Source organism: Schistocerca serialis, chromosome 4 (assembly GCF_023864345.2).
Source record: "Schistocerca serialis cubense isolate TAMUIC-IGC-003099 chromosome 4, iqSchSeri2.2, whole genome shotgun sequence".
Taxonomy (NCBI): Eukaryota; Metazoa; Arthropoda; class Insecta; order Orthoptera; family Acrididae; genus Schistocerca; species Schistocerca serialis.
The window spans coordinates 283,981,743-284,008,311 of NC_064641.1; the positions used below are offsets into that span (position 1 = coordinate 283,981,743).

Sequence of the window (26,569 nt, forward strand, 5' to 3'; positions counted from 1 at the left end):
AAGAAGTCATGTGGCCCTTAACTGCTGACGCAACTCTTGAGAGTGAATTAGTGTGTATTGTCAGAAGGTTGTACAGAGTCAGCAGTATCTGATGGGTTGACGTAGAGACATGACACAAAAAAAGCACTCCGTCTTCAGGTCACGAGTGGCCGACCGGGACTATTCGATCGCCGTTTCATTCTCAGTGGAGGATGCGGATAGGAGGGGCGTGGGGTCAGCACACCGCTCTCCCGGTCGTTATGATGGTATTCTTGACTGAAGCCGCTACTATTCGGTCGAGTAGCTCCTCAATTGGCATCGCGAGGTTGAGTGCACCCCGAAAAATGGCAACAGCGCATGGCGACCTGGATGGTCACCCATCCAAGTGCCGACCACGCCCGACAGCGCTTAACTTTGGTGATCTCACGGGAACCGGTGTATCAACTGCAGCAAGGCCGTTGGCCAGAGACATGAAACGGCAGCAGAAATTAGCTGTCGCATTTGGGTGTGTCCTTTACCTCACTATGAACGAAATCACGGGTGGTGAAAGATGGATTCACAGTTTTTATCCCAAAAACGAGAGCCTCAACGGAAATCGTCCACAAAGGATCACTGATGCCAACAAATTCAAGACTATGTCGTCAGTAGGCAAAGTCATGCCCACAGCGTTCTAGGATATTCAAGGTGTGGTGCGTTTGGAATTCATGCAAGGTACTGCAAGGCCCTCAGAAAACAGAAATCACGAATTCGAAGAGTTCGTTTATACGTGGAGCAACCTCTCCCTTAGCATGGCAGCGACAGAACAAAAACGAGCACTACGACATCTGTAACAATCCGACGCCTTGAGTTCACTGTCATCGATCAAGCTCCATACAGTCGCGATTTGGCCACATCCGACTTTCATCTCTGTCCAGAACTTAAAGAACACCTTGGAGCACTTCATTTTGATAGTGATGAAGCGGTACAAGCAGAGGTGAGGTTACGCCTTCCTCGACAAAGTCGAACATTCTACAGTGACTGTATCGTCAAACTGGTCTCTGGTTGGAAAAAATGTATTCACTGCCATGTTGCTATTTTGAGAAGCAGGAGGGCATGCTGAAAAGAAATTCCTCCGAATTTTTTATGTGAAAACTCTTACCACCTTTTAAATTTTAAATAATACAAACTTTATTAACATTCTACATGTTTATTGTTCACCTCTATATATTTATTTCTGAACGTAGTCACCTTGACGACGAACACATTTCTTCCAAGGGGAGACCAGTTTCTTGATACAGTCACAGTAGAATATCTGGCTTTGTTGATGGAGCGACAACCCCACTTCGGCTTGCACAGCTTCATCTCTATCAAACTGAAGTCCTCGATGGTATTCTTTCAGTTTCGGAAACAGATGAAAATCGGATGGGGTCAGATCGGGACTGTATGGGGGATGATTGACGAGAGTAAACCCAAGGCGTTGGACTGTCGCAAATGCCGCAGCGCTCATGTATCGTCTGGCTCTGTAATGCTGAAGGAGAGGGTGCTCCACGTGTGGACGAACTCTTTGAATTCGAAAGTCGATTACAGCACGCTGTTTCTCATGCACTGACATAGTTACGTTACACACCGCCACGTTACACGCTACGAATGTATAGACGTGAAGAATAAAGATGTAGAACGTTAATAAAGTTTGTTTTCACAAGCTGCGACTTTGTCGCGAATAAAACAGTGACCCGTATATGCAGTAAGTTTCCTTTACTTTACGTCTACGCTCACAAACTTTTTGTTAACAGATTACCGGTTTCGGTCTATAATGACCATCATCAGATCTGCAGCAAAAAATACGAAGAAAAAACATAAATACACTCGCAGATTGTCTACAGCTTAAAAACAATACATAGACCATAATGAAAATTGCTACTGACAATATGGTCTATGTATTGTTATTAAGCTGTAGACAATGTGCGAGTGTATTTATGTTTTTTTCCCCATGTTTTGCTGCAGATATGGTGATGGTCATTATAGACCGAAACCGGTAATCTGTTAACAAAACGTTTGTGACCATAGACGTAAAATAAAGGAAACTTAAAGTTTGTTATATTTAAGCAGTTCTCTCTTTCAAATTCTGAAGGTGGCAGGGGTAAAATACAGGGAGCGAAAGGCTATTTACAATTTGTATAGAAACCAGATCGCAGTTGTAAGAGTCGATGGGCATGAAAGGGAAGCAATGGTTGGGAAGGGAGTGAGACAGGGTTGTAGCCCTTCCCCGATGTTATTCAATCTCTATATTGAGCAAGCAGTAAAGGAAACAACAGAAAAATTCGGAGTAGGAATTAAAATCCATGGAGAAAAAATAAAAACTTTGAGGTTCGCCGATGACATTGTAATCCTGTCAGAGACAGCAAAGGATCTGGAAGAGCAGCTCAAAGGAATGAACAGTGTCTTGAAAGGAGGATATAACATGAATAGCAACAAAAGCAAAACGAGTATAATGGAATGTAGTAGAATTAAATCGGGTCGGCCGAGCGGTTCTAGGCGCTTCAGTCCGGAACCGCGCGACTGCTACGGTCGCAGGTTTGAATCCTGTCTCGGGCATGGATGTGTATGATGTCCTTAGCTTATTTAGGTTTAAGTAGTTCTAAGTTCTGGGGACTGATGACCTCTGATGTTAAGTCCCATAGTGCTCAGAGCCAATTAAATCGGGTGATGCTGCGGGAATTAGATTAGGAAATGAGACGCTTAAAATAGTAAATGGGTTTTGCTATTTGGGGAGCAAAACAAAAGATTACGGTCGAAGTAGAGAGGATATAAAATGTAGACTGGCAATGGCAAGGAAAGCGTTTCTGAAGAAGAGAGATTTGTTAACATCGAGTATAGATTTAAGTGTCAGGAAGTCGTTTCTGAAAGTTTTTATATGGAGTGTAGCCATGTATGGAAGTGAAACGTAGACGATAAATAGTTTAGACAAGAAGAGAACAGAAGCTTTCGAAATGTGGTGCTACAGAAGAAAGCTGAAGATTAGATGGATAGCTCAAATAACTAATGAGGAGAAATTGAATAGAACTGGAGAGAAGAGAAATTTGTGACACAACTTGAGTAGAAGAAGGGAACGGTTGGTATGGCATATTCTGAGGCATCAAGGGATCACCAATTTAGTACTGGGGGGCAGCGTGGACGGTAAAAATCGTAGAGGGAGACCAAGAGATGAATACACTAAACAGATTCAGAAGGATGTAGGTTGCAGTAGGTATTGGGAGATGAAGAAGCTTGCACAGGATAGTGTAGCATGGAGAGTTGCATCAAACCAATCTCTGGACTGAAGACCACACACACAAGAGTTTTCACATAACATTTTTGAAGGCATTACTTTTCAGCACACAGTGGTGCGTAGACATGAAGAATAAAGATGTAGAGTGTTAATAAAGTTTGCAAACTACATTGAAGAGCTGTGAACAGAGATTATAAAATAAATAGATATACAGGTAAACAAAAAATTTGAGCGCATTGTTTATTAGACGATCCTGATGCGTAAGTATTCACGCCGCTCTCGTCCTTGCTGTACCGCTCAGTATCTCTGAAAACGACGAGTAGGAGAAACTAGTTAGAACTTTACACGTACAATAAAATAATTTACTTATTAGGAGAGCAGAAAGTACTGTGACTGCCCCCACTGCAGGCGTGCGGCAGCGGCGGGAAGCGGCCGCTGGTGCTGGTGCGCGTCCCTCACGACCACGACCTGGTGCTCGAGTTCGACACGCTCGCTGCGCGCAGAAAGTTCGTTTCGAAACTCGAGGCCTTCCTCGGCTCACACAAGGTAAGCGCTGCTAGCTTCTGCTCCCAGAAAACGTTCATAATAAAATCGCTTTCTCGTGTCCACTTTCCACAGTTTAACAGAAAACACATATAGGGTGTTTCAAAAAGGACTTTACAACTTTAAAAATTCATATAAATTTATTGAAAGACGATATAGAACTGGATTTAATGATATTTTGTAGGGAAACACATCAAGTTGTTTTTTTTTTTTTTTTTTTTTTTTTTTACATGGGACTGAAGCTGTTGTACGTGGCTTCCGTTGCTTTTCCTGCACACATTCCATCCGAAGTCAATTCTTCCCAAACTCGCTGTAGCTTTGCAAGTGTAACTTGCTCAGAAGCAGTCACCGGAGGTACATACACGATATCCTTAGGTTTAAGCAGTTCTAAGTTCTAGGGGACTGATGACCTCAGAAGTTAAGTCAACTAGTGCTCAGAGCCATTTGAACCACGATATCCTTGATGAGTCCCCGTAAAAAAATCGAATGGTATCAGGTCTAGCTAGCACGCTCTGGTCCAGGCATCTTAACGCAACTGCCGCTAGCGCTCCTTCGGTGCGATTCGGCACTAGCGAACTACGCGAGACAAAACTTAATGTATTTTCCTACAAAGTGACACTACAGTCACCTCTGTAGGTACTATGAATTAATTTATACGGATTTTCAAAGTCGTAAAGTCTGTTTTGAAACATCCTATATACCCTACTGGCTAAATGTTATTTATATTTAACCAAGTCAACGCCATATGCTAAAATGAAAACGCTTCCTCTTTAAACTATTTAACGTAAGTTTATATTCTAGAATGAAATTTTCACTCTACAGCGGAGTGTGCGCTGATATGAAACTTCCTCGCAGATTAAAGCTGTGTGCCGGACCGAGACTCGAACTCGGGACCTTTGCCTTTCGCGGGCAAGTGCTCTACCGACTGAGCTACCCAAGCACGACTCACGCCCCGTCCTCACTGGCAGAAGTAAAGCTGTGAAGACGGGGCGTGAGTCATGCTTGGGTAGCTCAGTCGGTAGAGCACTTGCCCGCGAAAGGCAAAGGTCCCGAGTTCGAGTCTCGGTCCGGCACACAGTTTTAATCTGCCAGGAAGTTTCATAAGTTTATATTAATGGTGTGTTTCAGCGTGATCAGCCGAGTTGTTTCCACGTTATGCACAATATTTCGATGACCGACCCAGCCATCTTCTTCAGCTGCTGCAAGTTTTGCTCCTACGTCTATGTTTACTTTGTTATTTTACAGTGTCTATTCCTTCAGACATGCTTGGATGTTTGAAGTAATAGACATTGTTGACGATCTGCAACTGTATTAATATTACGATGATGTCAAAATACTTCGCAATTTGCGAATAAATTCCGTAATATTAACATAGCTGCAGATCATCATCAATGTCTGTGCCTAGACGGGTAAAACGAAGATAATAGTACAAACGTTGAACACACATAATTGCTTGACACTTCAAACAGTGAACAGTTTTTTTTAATGCAGGTGTTAAATCTATTAAAATGAAACTGAATGAAATATCTAGTGGCCCGACGTAGATGTATTTGTTCAGGACGCTTATAAACCAATACAACAGGTTTCGCGACTTTTCAGCTGCAACTTCCGGTGCAAATATAAACACTATATCACAGGCTACAAAATGTCACAGTGTAACAATTGTAGCAACTAGGTAAAGATTTCAGCACTCCTCAACTGATAAAAAACCGTCGTCACACGATGAAAAGACCACCGTCAATCATGAAACTCATGTCTGTGCTAAGTCGCGATCAGTACACATTCCGGGCGGCCTGGGTGGCCGAGCGGTTCTAGGCTCTACAGTCTGGAACCGCGCGACCGCTACGGTCGCAGGTTCGAATCCTGCCTCGGGCATAGATGTGTGTGATGTCCGTAGGTTCGTTAGGTTTAAGTAGTTCTAAATTCTAGGGGACTGATGACCTCAGAAGTTAAGTCCCATAGTGCTCAGAGCCATTTGAACCAAGTACACATTCCGATTAAAATATGCTCTTGTCGGACTATGTCAAGCAACAAAATGCCCCTCATAGATGCCCTTCAGGCCGCCGGAAGCATATTTTAAGCGGATGTGTACAGTTCTCGACTTAACACAGACTCGACTTTCATCACTGACGATGCTCTTTTTATCCTTTGACGATGGTTTTTATCAATCGAGGAGTGCTGAAATATTTACCTATCCACGTCAACTATTACATTGCGGCATTCTGTAACCTATGACACAGTGTTTATATTTGCACCAGAAGATGCCACTCAAAAGTTGCGAAACCGGTTTTGTGGGTTTATTAGTGACGTGGACAAATACATCTACAGTGGACCATTGGACATTTCATTCAATTTCATTTTAATAGTTTTGACATCTGTATTTTCAAAAACTGTTCACTACATGAAGTATCAAGTAGTCATGTATAACTACACTCCTGTAAATTGAAATAAGAACACCGTGAATTCATTGTCCCAGGAAGGGGAAACTTTATTGACACATTCCTGGGGTCAGATACATCACATGATCACACTGACAGAACCACAGGCACATAGACACAGGCAACAGAGCATGCACAATGTCGGCACTAGTACAGTGTATATCCACCTTTCGCAGCAATGCAGGCTGCTATTCTCCCATGGAGACGATCGTAGAGATGCTGGATGTAGTCCTGTGGAACGGCTTGCCATGCCATTTCCACCTGGCGCCTCAGTTGGACCAGCGTTCGTGCTGGACGTGCAGACCGCGTGAGACGACGCTTCATCCAGTCCCAAACATGCTCAATGGGGGACAGATCCGGAGATCTTGCTGGCCAGGGTAGTTGACGTACACCTTCTAGAGCACGTTGGGTGGCACGGGATACATGCGGACGTGCATTGTCCTGTTGGAACAGCAAGTTCCCTTGCCGGTCTAGGAATGGTAGAACGATGGGTTCGATGACGGTTTGGATGTACCGTGCACTATTCAGTGTCCCCTCGACGATCACCAGTGGTGTACGGCCAGTGTAGGAGATCGCTCCCCACACCATGATGCCGGGTGTTGGCCCTGTGTGCCTCGGTCGTATGCAGTCCTGATTGTGGCGCTCACCTGCACGGCGCCAAACACGCATACGACCATCATTGGCACCAAGGCAGAAGCGACTCTCATCGCTGAAGACGACACGTCTCCATTCGTCCCTCCATTCACGCCTGTCGCGACACCACTGGAGGCGGGCTGCACGATGTTGGGGCGTGAGCGGAAGACGGCCTAACGGTGTGCGGGACCGTAGCCCAGCTTCATGGAGACGGTTGCGAATGGTCCTCACCGATACCCCAGGAGCAACAGTGTCCCTAATTTGCTGGGAAGTGGCGGTGCGGTCCCCTACGGCACTGCGTAGGATCCTACGGTCTTGGCGTGCATCCGTGCGTCGCTGCGGTCCGGTCCCAGGTCGACGGGCACGTGCACCTTCCGCCGACCACTGGCGACAACATCGATGTACTGTGGAGACCTCACGCCCCACGTGTTGAGCAATTCGGCGGTACGTCCACCCGGCCTCCCGCATGCCCACTATACGCCCTCGCTCAAAGTCCGTCAACTGCACATACGGTTCACGTCCACGCTGTCGCGGCATGCTACCAGTGTTAAAGACTGCGATGGAGCTCCGTATGCCACGGCAAACTGGCTGACACTGACGGCGGCGGTGCACAAATGCTGCTCAGCTAGCGCCATTCGACGGCCAACACCGCGGTTCCTGGTGTGTCCGCTGTGCCGTGCGTGTGATCATTGCTTGTACAGCCCTCTCGCAGTGTCCGGAGCAAGTATGGTGGGTCTGACACACCGGTGTCAATGTGTTCTTCTTTCCATTTCCAGGAGTGTATTTTAGATGTGGTTGCCACAGTTTTAAAATTATCTGTAATGTTGAACATGTCTGCCTCGCTAACTCTGTTGCGGAAATTCAAGCAACGTTGCGAGCAATAGGGGCGTAGACAGTGTTGCACATGGAGGTCTGGATCGATCGACGAAGCGTGCACAGATGGCCGAGACAGCTAAGGCGACCGCTAGCGATAAGCGGCAAATCTAGGCTCGATTCGCGGGCCCGCACAAACTTTCGTGTGTCACACTCCCATAGCTAATTCAGCTGATATCAGAGGAGTTCGCAATTGTTGAATAATTTCGTGTTTATTAGGTTTCCCAACATCTTTATTTCGATAGACTCCATAATTATGGTGTACCAGGAAGTTGGCGCTTGCACCACGATACTGATCTCGTCGTGTTTTATTTGATGATTGTACTCGAGGCAGTGCTCGCCGACAGCAAATTTGCCCGGTTGTTTCAGTCGTGTGCCTAGCATCTCTTCTCGACTGATCTCACAGTCTACCCCACGTAAGACAAGCCGCATTCGCTCAGAATGCGATATACACCCAGGTTTCTGAGTCCTAGATCGTCTTTAACGTTAGCTTTCGGAACAATATTCGTAGGTGGTGCAATTTTTCGGCGAGGCTCTCCTCGTCTGAAAGCGTTCGAGCTCTATTGACTAGAGTCTTCAGCGCCAAAATTCTTTGTGACGGATGAGATGGCTCGCGGCTTTGAAACAGAGGTCAGTGTGCGCAGCTTTTCTATATACGCTGTGATCCAGGGATCCGTCCTTTCTTCTTTTAACCAACATGTCGAGGAAAAAGTATCAATGGGTGAAGACCGCGTCGGGAATCGAACCCGGATATAAATAGCTGGGTGAGGTCAACAATAATTCACAAGTTTTATTAGAGTCCAGTGAGTGAGTGCACATAACAGCAAACTCGCAGCATCTGAAGAAGACGGCTTATCGGTCGTCGAAATATTGTGCAGAAAATAGAACTAACGCGTAGGGCAGATGGCAGCGCACCATTAATCAACTTTTCCGAGGAACCTTAAGAGATCACATAGGCTTATATCCATTTGCTCAGATAAAGCTGTCACTATTCGCTGTAAGAGAATCAGCCTATGTCATCGTTTCCTCTTCGCAGACTTACTTTTAAGCATTTCCATTACGATATTCATCGATGGAGTGGATTGAATAGCCCAATGGAAAGTTCTTTAATTCAGTCTTGAATTTCAATACACTACCTACAAGAATTTAACATTCCGTTTTCAGGATTGTTGAATACATCTTGGGGTACTGGACTCTTATCTGTACTAATTTGACATCTCATTGACATGGTTGTACAAGTTTCTTGGGTCTCGCTTTTATGCTTACGCATTTTACAATTTTTTGAGAAAAGAGAAATATTAGTAACGACAAAGGATATCCTCCTTGTTAATTTACTGCACAAGGCTAAAGATTGAGATGGATCCACTCTAATTAATACCGCTTCTCTCCTCCTCCCCCTTTAATATATATATAACTACACATCGCACCAAAAAAAAATGTTTTAGCTGAATGGATAATATTATTAAAAGGGACATCTGTCTATGTTACAACTGGTCACCATCTCTCCTGCGTGGGGAGGGGGCGGGAGGGGTCAACTTCATATTTTTAAACGGAGACTCCCATTTTTATTGTGTATTTTGGTTCTTGGCCAAAAAGTACGTGCAGTTTACTTGAACCATTGTTTTCCATTCGTGGTAGATGGCGCTGTAATTGACGAATGTCTCGTTTGCAAACTCGATTGTACAGTACAATATGTTTAGCCATTTCAGTGGTCGCTTGAAAACTACCTTTAGCGTGATCCAGGAACACTGGGGTGGATGCAATGGTTTTCTGATCCCATCACGATGCTTTATCATGGTGAGTCCCCTTTCCTCTCACCACTGGGGTGCTTGGTATTAGTGAGTCCCCTTGCCTCTTGCCATTTGGGTGTTTTTTTTTGTGTGAGTCCTCTTGTCTCTCATTATTTAGGTGCTTGATTTCAGTGGTTTCTTTTGCCGCTCACAGTCAGGATGTTTGATTTCGATGAGTATCCATTGCAGGTGTGCCTGTCACTACCACTTCATGGACATTTTAGCCTATTACAATGGTTGTGCTTTGTATTCCTCCGGCAGCCACGTAGAGTTTCGGTGACTGGATGGAGATACACTACGAATTCAATCACCGTGATGGCGGACTTCGATTGTGGCCACCGAAATCAAGCATTCCAGTGGTTTGGGGAGTCACCACAGCCAAACCCGCAGGGAACAAGAGACTATGTTACCATATAAGTAGCTTGTTTCCCAGAAATTCCATTGTCTAGCCGTTCTATTTGTACAGTACAATAACATTTGCGACACTCATGTAACGTATGAATATCAATTTCAAACGTTAGAACACAAAGATTTCCATTTGCATCTAAATGAAATGTAGGCTCACGCGAGTCGGTTCTTAATTGCAAATACTAGGCAAACTTGATATTTGTCGATTACAGCGCCATTTCCCACTAATGTCAAACAATGGTTTGAGTGAATCGCACGTATTTTTCGGCGTAGAACCTGAATATACATTAAAAATGGCGTTCCCATTTGAAAATACAACACTGACCTGGCCCTCAAGGAAAGGGTGGTTGTGAGGTAGCCAGTGGCACCACAGACAGATGTCCGCTTTACTAATATTTACTTTTCACATCGAACATTGTTTTCTTACAAAAATGGTTCAAATGGCTCTGAGCACTATGGGACTTAACTTCTGAGGTCATCAGTCCCCTAGAACTTAGAACTATTTAAACGTAACTAACCTAAGGACATCACAGATATCCATGCCCGAGGCAGGATTCGAACCTGCGACCGTAGCGGTCGCGCGGCTCCAGACTGTAGCGCCTAGAACCGCTTGGCCACTCCGGATGGCTGTTTTCTTACAAATTGTATTTTTGTCTGTAAGTGTATTTGTGTGTATGTATGTGTGTGTGTGTGTGTGTGTGTGTGTGTGTGTGTGTGTGTGTGTGTGTGTGGAAACGGAATGTGCTGTTGATGTGCAGTTTTCACAGAATAGGCAGTCAGGGGCTTGTATTGTTAGCCAATCAACAGATTATAATAATACTTAAAAAGTTTATTCTGTGTGCAAACACACACTTTTTCAAATGGAAAAGTGTCTATGGACACTAACAAACTAAAAGTTGGGTAAATTAGAATTTCAGTGGTGTTTGTTGCAGTTTTTAGTGCACTTCGTTTACAAGATATCGTATTTTGTAAAGTTCCTACACTGACACTTATACAACACCTGTGATGTACACGCTAAAGAACAACCCAAGCGGATACACTAAGTGCGTGAATTCTGACCAGCAGCCAGACAATTGACCATCACAGGTTGGGTTCAAAAAGAGCACTGTCACGGTCTAAGGCGCTGCAGTCATGGACTGTGCGGCTGGTCCCAGCGGAGATTCGAGTCCTCCCTCGGGCATGGGTGTGTGTGTTTCTCCTTAGGATAATTTAGGTTAAGTAGTGTGTAAGATTAGGGACTGATCACCTTAGCAGTTAAGTCCCATAAGACTTCACACACATTTGAACATTTTGAGCACTGTTAGGGGCAGTACATGCTTCCAGTCTGGTGTGGAACGACTGCTGCACATGTGCTAGCATTTCAGCTTCCCCACACAAAAAAGTCACAGGCGTCAAATCTGGGGAATGGGACAGCCGCCATACAGGTCCTCTGTGTCCAGTCCAAGGATTCTGAAACAAATCGTGAAGACATGCTGAAGTACTCTATGCACTATGGGCTAGACAGCCATCATGTTGGTACCACAGGTTCTTCCTAGTCTTCTGAGGAACATCTTCTAGCACCTATGGAAGATGGTCTGTTAGGGGGCTACGATACTTGTGCCCATTCAGTGTTCTGTCTATGAAAAGCGGGTCTGTGAGCTGATGTTGCACTGTCCCACACCACACGTTTACAATGCATGGTCGCTGATGTTTCAGCTGACAAACGCAACGGGGATTGCCAGCAGACCTGTCCATGATTGGTAAACGTGGCTTCATCACTGAACAAGCTGCATGGTACATCTCGGGTATCCCGTCCAGAAGTTAACATTATTCTCATAATGGTTCCCATTCAGCTCTTGATGGGGAGAGATGTGATGGAGATGGAGCCTATGTCGATAGGGAATGTGTAGGACACTTGCCTGACTCCTGCCACTTCCTCTTGCGATTGCACAGGGGCTAACGTGTGGATCAACTGCAACAGTAGGAAGGACATTAATCCCCCCTCTTCTGTCGTCGCTTGCTTCCCTCTGTTACATTGGCTAGGTGGTAGACTACCACATTCGCGTAACTCGTTGAAGAGGTCGTATACTCCTAGCTCACTCATTTCTTACATAGTTTAATTCTTAATTTCTTTGCGTGTTTTTGGTACTTTCATTGTCTAATTCATAAACTTCGGGCTTATTATAGTATTTGAGAGTTGTAGCATCGCGTTTTAGTACCTGAATAGTGTAAAATCGCGTAGTCTCCTTCCGCCGCCGAGCAGTGTGTCAGCAGTGCACAAGTAGCAGCATTACTGCATTTACTAGGCAATCTTGTATTTTAATAACCGTTTAAATTTTGTGTCGATTTGTTTGCGCTCTCTGTAGATTAGTTCAGACGTTCTTTGCACATCAGTTTTTAGCATGGATAGGGACTGCAACTGCTGTGTTCGGATGCAGGCTGAGTTGGCATCCCTTCGCTCCCAGCTTCAGGCAGTGTTGGCTTCGGTCACACAGCTTGAGGCTGTTGCCAATGGGCATCACTGTGGGGGTCCGGATGGGGGTTTGTCGGGGACGGCCAGCTCGTCCCACGCATCCGCCGATCGGACTACGACTCTGGTTGCCCGGGATACTGCCCGCATTGAGGCTGATCCCTCACCTGTGGTAGAGTGGGAGGTCGTCTCAAGGTGTGGCAGGGGGCGAAAGACATTCCGGAGGGCTGAACGGAAGGCCTCTCCAGTTTGTCTGACTAACCAGTTTCAGGCTCTGTCTCAGGCTGATACTGATCTTCGGCCTGACATGGCTGCTTGTCCTGTTCCAGAGGCTGCCCCTCAGTCTGCAAGATCCGGGCGGTCGCAGAGGGTGGGCTTACTGGTAGTTGGGAGCTCCAACGTCAGGCGCGTAAAGGGGCCCCTTAGGGATATGGCAGCAAGAGAGGGGAAGAAAACCAATGTGCACTCCGTGTGCATACCGGGGGGAGTCATTCCAGATGTGGAAAGGGTCCTTCCGGATGCCATGAAGGGTACAGGGTGCACCCATCTGCAGGTGGTCGCTCATGTCGGCACCAATGGTGTGTGTCGCTATGGATCGGAGGAAATCCTCTCTGGCTTCCGGCGGCTATCTGATTTGGTGAAGACTGCCAGTCTCGCTAGCGGGATGAAAGCAGAGCTCACCATCTGCAGCATCGTCGACAGGACTGACTGTGGACCTTTGGTACAGAGCCGAGTGGAGGGTCTGAATCAGAGGCTGAGACGGTTCTGCGACTGTGTGGGCTGCAGATTCCTCGACTTGCGCCATAGGGTGGTGGGGTTTCGGGTTCCGCTGGATAGGTCAGGAGTCCACTACACGCAACAAGCGGCTACACGGGTAGTAGGGGTTGTGTGGCGTGGGCTGGGCGGTTTTTTTAGGTTAGATGGCCTTGGGAAAGTACAGAAAGGGCAACAGCCTCAACGGGTGCGGGGCAAAGTCAGGACATGCGGGGACCAAGCAGCAATCGGTATTGTAATTGTAAACTGTCGAAGCTGCGTTGGTAAAGTACCGGAACTTCAAGCGCTGATAGAAAGCATCGAAGCTGAAATCGTTATAGGTACAGAAAGCTGGCTGAAGCCAGAGATAAATTCTGCCGAAATTTTTGCAAAGGTACAGACGGTGTTTAGAAAGGATAGATTGCATGCAACCGGTGGTGGAGTGTTCGTCCCTGTTAGTAGTAGTTTATCCTGTAGTGAAGTAGAAGTGGATAGTTCCTGTGAATTATTATGGGTGGAGGTTACACTCAAAAACCGAGCTAGGTTAATAATTGGCTCCTTTTACCGACCTCCCGACTCAGCAGCATTAGTGGCAGAACAACTGAGAGAAAATCTGGAATACATTTCACACAAATTTTCTCAGCATGTTATAGTCTTAGGTGGAGATTTCAATTTACCAGATATAGACTGGGACACTCAGATGTTTAGGACGGGTGGTAGGGACAGAGCATCGAGTGACATTATACTGAGTGCACATCCGAAAATTACCTCGAGCAATTAAACAGAGAACCGACTCGTGGAGATAACATCTTGGACCTACTGATAACAAACAGACCCGAACTTTTCGACTCTGTATGTGCAGAACAGGGAATCAGTGATCATAAGGCCGTTGCAGCATCCCTGCATATGGAAGTTAATAGGAATATTAAAAAAGGGAGGAAGGTTTATCTGTTTAGCAGGAGTAATAGAGGCAGATTTCAGACTACATAACAGATCAAATCGAAAATTTCTGTTCCGACACTGACAATGTTGAGTGTTTATGGAAAAAGTTCAAGGCAAACGTAAAATGCGTTTTAGACAGGTACGTGCCGAGGAAAACTGTGATGGACGGGAAAAACCCACCGTGGTACAACAACAAAGTTAGGAAACTACTGCGAAAGCAAAGAGAGCTTCACTCCAAGTTTAAACGCAGCCAAAACCTCTCAGACAAACAGAAGCTAAACGATGTCAAAGTTAGCGTAAGGAGGGCTATGCGTGAAGCGTTCAGTGAATTCGAAAGTAAAATTCTATGTACCGACTTGACAGAAAATCCTAGGAAGTTCTGGTCTTACGTTAAATCAGTAAGTGGCTCGAAACAGCATATCCAGACACTCCGGGATGATGATGGCATTGAAACAGAGGGTGACACGCGTAAAGCTGAAATACTAAACACCTTTTTCCAAAGCTGTTTCACAGAGGAAGACCGCACTGCAGTTCCTTCTCTAAATCCTCGCACAAACGAAAAAATGGCTGACATCGAAATAAGTGTCCAAGGAATAGAAAAGCAACTGGAATCACTCAACAGAGGAAAGTCCACTGGACCTGACGGGATACCAATTCGATTCTATACAGAGTACGCGAAAGAACTTGCCCCCCTTCTAACAGCCGTGTACCGCAAGTCTCCAGAGGAACGGAAGGTTCCAAATGATTGGAAAAGAGCACAGGTAGTCCCAGTCTTCAAGAAGGGTCGTCGAGCAGATGCGCAAAACTATAGACCTATATCTCTGACGTCGATCTGTTGTAGAATTTTAGAACATGTTTTTTGCTCGAGTATCATGTCGTTTTTGGAAACCCAGAATCTACTATGTGGGAATCAACATGGATTCCGGAGACAGCGATCGTGTGAGACCCAACTCGCTTTATTTGTTCATGAGACCCAGAAAATATTAGATACAGGCTCCCAGGTAGATGCTATTTTTCTTGACTTCCGGAAGGCGTTCGATACAGTTCCGCACTGTCGCCTGATAAACAAAGTAAGAGCCTACGGAATATCAGACCAGCAGTGTGGCTGGATTGAAGAGTTTTTAGCAAACAGAACACAGCATGTTGTTATCAATGGAGAGACGTCTACAGACGCTAAAGTAACCTCTGGCGTGCCACAGGGGAGTGTTATGGGACCATTGCTTTTCACAATATATATAAATGACCTAGTAGATAGTGTCGGAAGTTCCATGCGGCTTTTCGCGGATGATGCTGTAGTATACAGAGAAGTTGCAGCATTAGAAAATTGTAGCGAAATGCAGGAAGGCACTTGGTGCAGGGAGTGGCAACTGACCCTTAACATAGACAAATGTAGTGTATTGCGAATACATAGAAAGAAGGATCCTTTATTGTATGATTATATGATAGCGGAACAAACACTGGTAGCAGTTACTTCTGTAAAATATCTGGGAGTATGCGTGCGGAACGATTTGAAGTGGAATGATCATATAAATTTAATTGTTGGTAAGGCGGGTACCAGGTTGACATTCATTGGGAGAGTCCTTAGAAAATGTAGTCCATCAACAAAGGAGGTGGCTTACAAAACACTCGTTCGACCTATACTTGAGTATTGCTCATCAGTGTGGGATCCGTACCAGATCGGGTTGACGGAGGAGATAGAGAAGATCCAAAGAAGAGCGGCGCGTATCTTCGCAGGGTTATTTGGTAACCGTGATAGCGTTACGGGGATGTTTAACAAACTCAAGTGGCAGACTCTGCAAGAGAAGCGCTCTGCATCGCGGTGTAGCTTGCTCGCCCGGTTTCGAGAGGGTGCGTTTCTGGATGAGGTATCGAATATATTGCTTCCCCCTACTTATACCTCCCGAGGAGATCACGAATGTAAAATTAGAGGGATTAGAGCGCGTACGAAGGCTTTCAGACAGTCGTTCTTCCCGCGAACCATACGCGACTGGAACAGGAAAGGGAGGTAATGACAGTGGCACGTAAAGTGCCCTCCGCCACACACCGTTGGGTGGCTTGCGGAGTATAAATGTAGATGTAGATGTAGAAATAACTGCCGAGACATTTGACTTCTATTAGGATATCTTTCTTCTTACACTTTCCAAACAAAATGAGCATATCGGCTTCTTCTGCATTGTTGAATCCCATCATTCACTCGCAACATACTGCTTGTACCGTTACTCCCTAACTGACTAGCAAGTCGCAATGCACTCAAGGAACACACACGCACACTGTAAGCCAACATAACAACATCATACCCAACTCCTAAGGAGATTGAATGGCATAAACTAGTGTTGCTGTGCTGTGGAAACTTTGCACGATACGATATCTCGTAAACGACTCGCACTAGACTCCTGCAACAAACGCAACTGACATTCTAATTTACCCTACTTTCAGTTTGTTGATATCAACAGGCATCATCGCATTTAAGAACGGGTATGTGTGCACAAAAAACACTTTCTAAGTATTACTAGAATCTGTTAATTGGCTAACAATATGAGCCTCTGACTACCAATCCATTCTGGACGAACAGCGCATCAACATATATATATACATATATGGCATTAGCGGTAAAAAGATTCATACGCAAACCTTCCTCGTGAATCAGTCAGTTGAGATACAGAAAGAAAAATTTTGTAATATATATAGATACGTATGCTGTTCCATAAATAAAAATAAAAATATTAGTAACGACAAAGATGATTTATCGGGTCCTCTTTCTCTAATAGTGTAGAAATTGTTTGTATCAAATTTGCATTTCATGAAATAGGAATTGATTAAACTGGGTCCATCTTTTTTATTAGCCCCTAGTAGCAATCTAGCATGAAGGAGTGGGATGATTATTAAACAAGAGAAAACCTGTGGTAAGTCGGTACAGGAGGGGAGGGGAGACGACAAGTGGAAGTTAGACCCGAGAGCCCTGCTGTGATCAGAGGAGATGTGCAGGTGCGGCTGGTGACGGTGCCCGGGCAGCGCGACGCGATGCTGGCCAACGCGGAGACGCGCGAGCGGCGGCAGCGCCGGCTGGAGCACTTCTTCCGCGAGGCGTACGCCCTCACGTTCGGCCTGCGGCCCGGCGAGAAGCGCCGTCGCTCCAACATGGCGGGCGAGGTCGTCACCGTGATGCGCACCTCGCTCTCCAAGAGCGAGTTTGCCAGCGCACTCGGCATGAAGCCCGACGCCGTCTTCGTGCGCAAGATGTTCAACATCGTCGACAAGGACGGCGACGGCCGCATCTCCTTCCAGGTAACGCGCCTGCCTTCTCTCAGTTAAACAGCGAGTAACAGCTTACAACGTTCCGTTTCTGACAAGGTAATAGGAGCCAGAAGGATATCGATTATTCGATAGGTTCCGCGTAGGCCCTAAAGTACGCTGAACCCAGCGAAATACACTCTAAAACTACAAAACAAAAAAAAAAAAAAAGAGAGAGCGACGCACCACGAAAGAATTATCAAAATGGAACGGAAATCGGTAAATGTGATTTACGTGTATGGACAAACAAATGGTTGCAATTTTAGAATATTTGGATGATTTATTCAAGAGAAATAGCTTCAGAAACTGAGAAAGTTAATAACGCGTTGGTCCGCCTCTGGACCTTACCCAAGCGGTTATTCAGCTTGATGGATGAGCACCTGAGGGATATCGTGCCAAAATTTGTCCAACTGGCGCGATAGATAGTCAAAATCCAGAGATGGTTTGAGGGCCTTGCTCAAAATGCTCCAAACGTTCTCAGTTGGAGAGAGATCCAGCTACCTTGCTGGCCACGGCAGAGTTTGGCAAGCACAAAGACAAGCATTAGAAACACTAGCAGTGTACGGGTGGATATCGTCTTCCTGAAATGGAAGCCCATGATCGCTTGCCACGAACGGCAACAAAATGGGGAGTAGAACGTCGTCGACGTACCGTTGTGCTATGACGGTGCCGCAGATGACAACCAAATGGTCTTTCTCCTATTATGGAGAAAAATGGCACCCCAGACCATCACTCCTGATTGTCAGGCCGTATGGCGTGCGACAGACAGGTTGATACGCTAGCGCTGTCTGGGGCGTCTCCTGACATGTCTTCGCTGGTCATCGGGCTGATTTCGAAGCGGGACCATCACTGAAGACAGTTCTACACAACTGGCCATTAAAGTTGCTACACCAAGAAGAAATGCAGATGGTAAACGAGTATTCATTGGACAAATATATTATGCTAGAACTGGCATGTGATTACATTTTCACGCAATTTGGGTGCATAGATCCTGAGAGATCAGTACCCAGAACAACCACCTCTGGCCGTAATAACGGCCTTGATATGCCTGGCCATTGAGTCAAACAGAGCTTGGATGGCGTGTACAGGTACAGCTGCCCATGCAGCTTCAACACGATACCACAGTTCATCAAGAGTAGTGACTGGCGAATTGTGACGAGCCAGTTGCTCGGCCACCATTGACCAGGCGTTTTCAATTTTGAGAGATCCTGAGAATGTGCCGGCCAGGGCAGCAGTCGAACATTTTTTGTATCCAGAAAGGCCCGTACAGGCCTTGCAACATGCCGTCGTAAATTATCCTGCTGAAACGTAGGATATCGCAGGGATCGAATGAAGGGTTGAGCCACGGGTCGTAGCAAATCTGAAATGTAACGTCCACTGTTCAAAGTACCGTCATTGCGAACAAGAGGTGACCGATACGCCAGTATGGCGATGACAATTACACACTTCCAATGTGCGTTCACGGCAATGTCGCCAAACACGGTTGCGACCATCATGATGCTGTAGAAAGAACCTGGATTCATCCGAAAAAAATGACGTTTCGCCATTTGTGCAACCAGGTTCGTCGTTGAGTACACCATCGCAGGCGCTCCTGTCTGTGATGCAGCGTCAAGGGTCACCGCAGCCATGGTGTCCGAACTGGTATTCCATGCTGGTGCATTCGTCGTCGAACTGTTCGTGCAGATGGTTCTTTCTTGCAGACGTAGCCATCTCTTGACTCAGGGATCGAGACGTGGCTGCACGATCCGTTACAGCCACGCTGATAAGATGCCTGTCATCTCGACTGCTGGTGATACGAGGCCGTTGGGATCCAGCACGGCGTTCCGTATTACCCTCCAGAACCCACCGATTGCATATTCTGCTAACAGTCATTGGATCTCGACAAACGCGAGCAGCAATGTCGCGATACGATAAATCGCAATCACGATAGGCTACAATCCGACCTTTATCAAAGTCGGAAACGTGATGGTACGCATTTCTCCTCCTTACACGAGGCATCACAACAACGTTTCACCAGGCAACGCCGGTCAGCTGCTGTTTGTGTATGAGAAATCGGTTGGAAACTTTCCTCTTGTCAGCACGTTGTAGGTGTCGCCACCGGCGCCAGTCTTGCGTAAATGCTCTGAAAAGCTAATCATTTGCATATCACAGCATCTTCTTCCTGTCGGTTAAATTTCGCGCCTGTAGCACGTCATCTTTGTGGTGTAGCAATTTTAATGGCCAGTAGTGTACTCCCGTCAAGTGGCTGGAGCCGCCCCAGACAGTGGTGGGGTGCCAACCTGACAGTAGCCCGCCATGTGGCCCGACAATGAGGACTGATGGTGTCGAGTGCCATTTCTTTTCATACCAGGACCCCTCCGGTTGTTATCCGCGGCATCCTTACAGAACAGCGGTACGTCGACGATATTCTACGCCCCTTCATGGCAAACCATCCTGGGCTTATAATTTAACAAGATAATGCCCGCCCGCACACGGCGAGAGTTTCTACTGCTTGCCTTCGTGCCTGCCAAACCCTACCTTGGCCAGCAGGGTCACCGGTTCTCTCACCAACTGACAACGTCTGGAGCATTATCGGCAGGGCTCTCAACTATCTCGAGATGTTGACGATCCAACACACCAATTGAACAGAATTTGGCATGATATCACTGAGGAGGACATCCAGCTACTCTATCAATCAATGCCAAGCCGAATAATTGCTTGCTTACAGGCCAGAGGTAGACCAATACGTTACTGACGTGTTCAATTCGTGAACCTCTTTCTCTTGAATAAACAATCCAATTTCTCTTACATTGTAAACATTTGTTTGTCTGTACATGTTCATCACATCTACCGATTTCCGTCCTATTCGGCTAATCCCTTCGTGACGCTCCTTTTATTTTATTTTTTCCCTCTTAGAGTGTATGTAGTGATACCCAAAACTTCCCATAATTATACTTTTCGCGAAAATGTTTATGAGCACACTGAAAACTGCTAGTATCTTCCCATACATCCTTCTTGAACCAGTGTGGCAACTGACTACGAACTGAATTGTTTGTTGGTTAAGATGTCACTCTCACTTGGAGAGGAAAAATTTAATACACTATCTGATCAAAAGATTTCGGATATCTAATAGTGGCCATTAGTACGGAGAGTGTCCACCATTCGCCTTGATGACAATTCGCTGGGGACGCTTCCATTGAGATTTGTGGGTGTGTGTGGATGAATGGCAGCGTATTCTTCGTTGAGTCAAAACCAGAGTAGGTAGTGATGTCCACAAACCACTGCTTTGCAGATGCTACTTTATGACAGGGTTCACGTCGTCTCCAAAAATATTGTTTCACATTACTCAGCACACAATGCTCTAAACTACGTTCAGATTGATATGTCCGGTTCTACTAGAGAGACGGGTGGTCACAATATAACAAGTTTATTTCTGGAGCACAGTTTCTCAAAGTCTTATATATATTATGAAAGTAAAATTTCTTAAAGTCCAGAATTAACCAAAGTTCTTTCACAAGTAAAAACTGCACAATAGTTAAAGTTTATGATTAAAAAAAAATTAAGTTTCTCAACATGTGTCCGTAGCTCGTGGTCTCGCGGTAGCGTTCTCGCTTCCTGAGCACAGGGTCCTGGGCTCGATTCCCGGCGGGGTCAGGGATTTTCACCTGCCTGGAGATGACTGGGTGTTGTTGTGTCGTCTTCATCATCATCGTTCATCCCCACTACGGTTGGAGGAAGGCAATGGCAAACCACCTCCGCTAGGACCTTGCCTGGTACGGCGGTGCGGGTCTCCCGCATCGTTCCCCTACGCTCTGTCAAGGAGTAAGGGACTTCATCATTTCAACACGTAAAAACAATCAGTTGATAAGCGAGAGCACAACGCTCCTTAAAGGTGACCAAACGCGTGAAGTCCGATCGAAGTTAAGGTTGAACATAAAACAAGCTCCTTAAGTTTTGTGTTTGAAAATAAACAAGGTCCGCATTCTAGCATAAATAGCAGAAGCAAAAACTTTCAAAATATCTTACAGTCTTCCAGTTCCGACGATTTTCTGAAGCATGATAGGACCTCATCCTAACAGCGGAAAACACCCCCATACCGTAGCAGCACCTCCTCTGTACTTCACTCTCGACGGTGTACGTGTTAGGAGGTAACGGTCTCAAGGCAGTCACCAAACTCAGACCCTTCGGGCGGATTGTTGCAGTGTATAGCGTGATTCACCACTCCAAATCATTCGGTTCCAGTCTTCCACTGTCCAGTAACGTTGCTCTTTCATCACCTTAGACGTCGCGTAGCACTGGCTAAGAAACGTGAGGTTTATAAGGAGCTGCTTGACCAGTGTACGCCATTCTCCTTAACTGGTGTGACGTCATAAGCGCGTGACTGCGTGTGAGATCGCTCTCTAAGTTTTCATCTATTTTTAGTTTTCAGATATATATTTTAACTGTTTTTGTGATAATATTTACTATATAAGTGACTTATTAGTGGTTTCTTCATTCACCTCTGCATTTCGTGTGTTGTGGCCTGAAATTTGTGAGTGTTTCGTATCGAGCAACTCAACCTCTTACCCGTGTTTACATTCCGCGCTGACCAGTTGCAGCTGTAGCGGCGCATCGAAAGCTAAGTACTAATTAATTGATTGTGTATAGTATTTTATTTAGGAACTTTAGTGGTCTTCAACCGGTGTTCTTGGTGTTTTCCGGTGAAATAACTTCAGAAGAAATTTTTGCGAACTGCTTTCAGTTTCGTTACTGTCATTAGACGTTTGATTTTCTTTCTGTGTTAGTATTTTGTTATATTCTCATTTGTTGTTGATTAATACTTTCAATAATAGTAGTTACTTCCCTTGTAGAGCAAGTTTGTGATAATTGTAGTCAGTTTTTAACATCTTCTTATTGTAGTAGCGGAACTTAGATAAAGTTGTTTTCTTGTTTCAATAATTGTAAAATTTTACCATGAGTGAGAAGTGTGGGCTTTGCCGTAGGTTCGTGAGTAGTGGATTGCGGTGTGAGACTTGTTCGAAGTATTTTCACTGGGGGGAATGCAGTGGGGAAGCCAGTGGGCATTCTGGTGAGATCCTCTCCTGGAACTGCAGGTTATGTAGCAAGAGTAAGTTGATAGAGGAGCAGGAGCGTAAGATCTGTGCCCTTCAGGTGCAGTTGAAAAACGCACAGGAGGAGCTAGATAGGATGAGGAGGGAGAAGGGGGTTGGGGAATGGGAGCTGGCTGTTGGCAAGAGATCTGCTAGGAGAAGGAGATTTTCAGATAGTTTTACTATTGGTGTTTGTAATAGATATGACCAACTGTCAGAGTCTAGTGGAGAGGAATCTCTAGTAGCTGTAGATGTAGGAAGTATGCAGCAGACCTCAGCAGTTACGGTGGCTAGGACAGTTGCAAAGTCTAAGAGAAAGAAGAAGGTTCTGCTGTTAGGTAGTTCTCATGGTAGAGGTGTAGGCCAGCAGTTGCAGGAAGTTTTGGGGAGTGAGTACCAGGTCACCAGCATTGTGAAGCCTAATGCAGGATTGGCTCAGGTGACTTTTAACATAGGGGGGTTATGTAGGGATTTTACTAAAGAGGATCAGGTAGTGATTGTGGGTGGGGCTGGTAATAGTATTGATAGGGATGGGAAGTATGACATAGATGGTGACCTGGAAAAGATAGCCACTCAGACTGGCAACACGAATGTGCATTTCGTGGAACTGTTTCAGCGTCACGATCGGCCTCATCTTAATATAGCCGTCAGGCGTAATAACATGAGACTTGGGAGTGCGCTGATGACAGAAGGCATGAGTCACATTTCAGTGGTGTCGGTGGAGTCTATCAGTAGGACGGGTTTCACTAGACATGGCCTGCACCTCAACAGGTATGGGAAGGGGAGGTTGGCAAAACTTATAGGTGACAGCATAGGTGGGGGTGGTGGGATCACTCATGGGAAAATTCCGGTAGTTGTGGGTGTTAGAGCTGTACCTTTTTTAGATTGAAGTCAGCTGATAGGTATTCCTGCTTAAGGGAAGTCTCTCTAACAAAGAAACCACTTTCTACAAAGCTTGGGTATCCGATTAATGAGGGAATTAGTATATTTCATCAAAATATACAAGGTATTCGAGATAAAGTTAGTGAACTGCTTATAGATGTTGACTCTGAAATTATTGGTATATCTGAACACTTCTTAAATAAGGAGATAATTCAGAGGCTTCCTTTACCAGGATACAGGTTGGCTGGCAGCTTTTCTAGGAGCTCTTTGCGGTGTGGGGGAGTAGCCATGTATGTGAAAAACGGTATCCCATTTGAGTCAATTGATGTTTCAAAGTACTGCACTGAAAAGGTGTTTGAATGTTGTGCAGGTGTGGTTAAATTTAGTGGAGCTAAACTTCTTACTGTTGTTATTTATAGATCCCCAGACTCCGATTTCACAACATTTTTGCTAAAGCTAGAGGAGGTTCTTGGTTCACTTTATAGGAAATACAAAAAGTTAGTTATATGTGGTGACTTCAATATTAATTGTATAAGTGATTGTGCAAGGAAAAGGATGCTGGTAGACCTCCTTAATTCATATAATCTTATGCAAACCGTATTCTTTCCAACGAGAGTGCAAGGGAACAGTAGAACAACCATAGACAATATTTTTGTTCATTCGTCATTATTAGAAGGGCATTCTGTTAGCAAAAAGGTGAATGGCCTTTCAGATCATGATGCACAAATTTTAAGTCTAAAAGATTTTTGTGCTTCAACACATGTTAAATATAGTTACCAACTTTTTAGGAAAGCTGATCCAGTTGCTGTACAGACTTTTGTAAACCTTATCAAGGAACAAGATTGGCAAGATGTTTATAGTGCTGATACAGTAGACGATAAATATAATGCTTTCCTCAAGACTTTTCTCGTGCTCTTTGAAAGTTGCTTTCCGTTAGAACGTTTAAAACAGGGTACTAGCACAAACAGGCAGCCTGGGTGGCTGACTAAAGGGATAAGAATATCTTGTAGAACAAAGTGCCAATTATATCAAAACGTTAGACACAGTCAAAATCTAAATGCAGTAGCCCATTACAAACAGTATTGTAAGGTGCTTAAAAAAGTTATTAGGAAGGCAAAAAGTATGTGGTATGCAGATAGAATAGCTAAGTCTCAGGATAAAATTAAAACCATATGGTCAGTCGTAAAGGAAGTGGCTGGTCTGCAGAGACAGGTCGAGGATATAGAATCAGTGCGTAGTGGGGATGTCCGTGTTGCTGATAAGTCGCATATATGTACAGTACTTAATAATCACTTTCTGAATATAGCAGGTGAACTAAATAGAAACCTAGTCCCAACAGGGAATCATATAGCGCTCTTAGAAAAAAGTGTTCCGAGACTGTTACCTGAAATGCTCCTCCATGATACTGACAAGAGGGAGATTGAGTTAATAATTAAATCACTAAAGACCAAGAACTCTCATGGATATGACGGGGTATCTAGCAGAATACTGAAGTATTGTTCCACGTATATTAGCTCAGTACTTAGCCATATCTGTAACTTTTCCTTTAGCAGTGGTCGGTTTCCTGACCGATTAAAGTACTCGGTAGTGAAGCCACTTTATAAAAAGGGAGACAGGGATAATGTTGACAATTATAGACCTATTTCTATGCCATCGGTGTTTGCTAAAGTTATCGAGAGGCTTGTATATACAAGGTTACTGCAGCATTTAAATTCACATAATTTGCTGTCAAATGTACAGTTTGGTTTTAGAAATGGCTTAACAACTGAAAATGCTATATTCTCTTTTCTCTGTGAGGTTTTGGACGGATTAAATAAAAGGTTGAGAACGTTAGGTGTTTTCTTTGATTTAACGAAGGCTTTTGACTGTGTTGACCACAAAATATTACTGCAGAAGTTGGAACATTATGGAGTAAGGGGAGTAGCTTACAATTGGTTCGCCTCCTACTTTAAGAACAGAAAGCAGAAGGTAATCCTCCGCAATATTGAGAGTGGTAATGATGTTCAGTCCCAATGGGGCACTGTTAAATGGGGCGTTCCCCAAGGGTCGGTGCTGGGGCCACTGCTGTTCCTTATTTATGTAAATGATATGCCTTCTAGTATTACAGGTGATTCAAAAATATTTCTGTTTGCTGATGACACCACCTTGGTAGTGAAGGATCTTGTGTGTAATATTGAAACATTATCAAATAATGTAGTTCATGAAGTAAGTTTGTGGCTTGTGGAAAATAATTTGATGCTAAATCACAGTAAGACTCAGTTTTTACAGTTTCTAACCCACTATTCAACAAGAACTGACATTTTAATCAGACAGAATGGGCATGTTATAAGCGAGACGGAACAGTTCAAGTTCCTAGGCGTACGGATAGATAGTAAGCTGTTGTGGAAAGCCCATGTTCAGGATCTTGTTCAGAAACTAAATGCCGCTTTATTTACCATTAGAACAGTATCTGAAATAAGTGACATTTCAACACGAAAAGTAGTATACTTCGCATATTTTCATACGCTTATGTCATACGGTATTATTTTTTGGGGTAATTCTTCTGATTCAAAAAGGGTATTTTTGGCTCAAAAACGGGCTGTTCGAGCTACGTATGGTGTAAGTTCGAAAACCTCTTGTCGACCCCTATTCAATAGTCTGGGAATTTTGACATTGCCCTCACAGTATGTATTTTCTTTAATGTCGTTTGTTGTTAGCAATATTAGCTTATTCCCAAGAGTTAGCAGCTTTCACTCAGTTAATACTAGGCAGAAATCAAATCTGCATGTGGAATGCACTTCCTTGACTCTTGTGCAGAAAGGAGTGCAGTATTCTGCTGCATCCATTTTCAATAAGCTACCACAAGAACTCAAAAATCTTAGCAGTAGCCCAAACACTTTTAAGTCTAAACTGAAGAGTTTCCTCATGGCTCACTCCTTCTATTCTGTCGAGGAGCTCCTGGAAGAGATAAAAAATTAAGCAAATTCCAGTGTTACATTCTTGATTTTCTTTATTTAAACTAACGACTTGTTTCATTTTATGTGTTTCTACAATCGTGTTATAATTTCATGTATTGACTCGTTCCATGACCATGGAGACTTCTCCTAAATGTGGTCCCACGGAACAATAAATAAATAAATAAAAATAAATAAAACTACACACAGTCGTTGTGCTAGCTGGACTCTTGATAGCAATTTGGTACTCACGAGTGATTTCTTTCACTGATTTCATGCGATTTTTTGCAACCACTCTCTCCAGCGCCTGACTTTCCCTGTCCGTCAATTCATGAGGTC

At 44.7% G+C, this 26,569-nt stretch overlaps 1 protein-coding gene across 1 annotated transcript in view; it reads left to right on the top strand.

The window, feature by feature from the left end:
- LOC126474174 (dual oxidase) overlaps positions 1–26,569 on the top strand; it is a 547,064-nt gene that overhangs the window by 471,762 nt on the left and 48,733 nt on the right. Inside the window, exons 12-13 of the mRNA XM_050101634.1 lie at positions 3,635–3,772; positions 17,041–17,340. Coding sequence (XP_049957591.1) covers positions 3,635–3,772; positions 17,041–17,340 — 438 coding nt within the window. The remainder of the gene's footprint in view (positions 1–3,634; positions 3,773–17,040; positions 17,341–26,569) is intronic.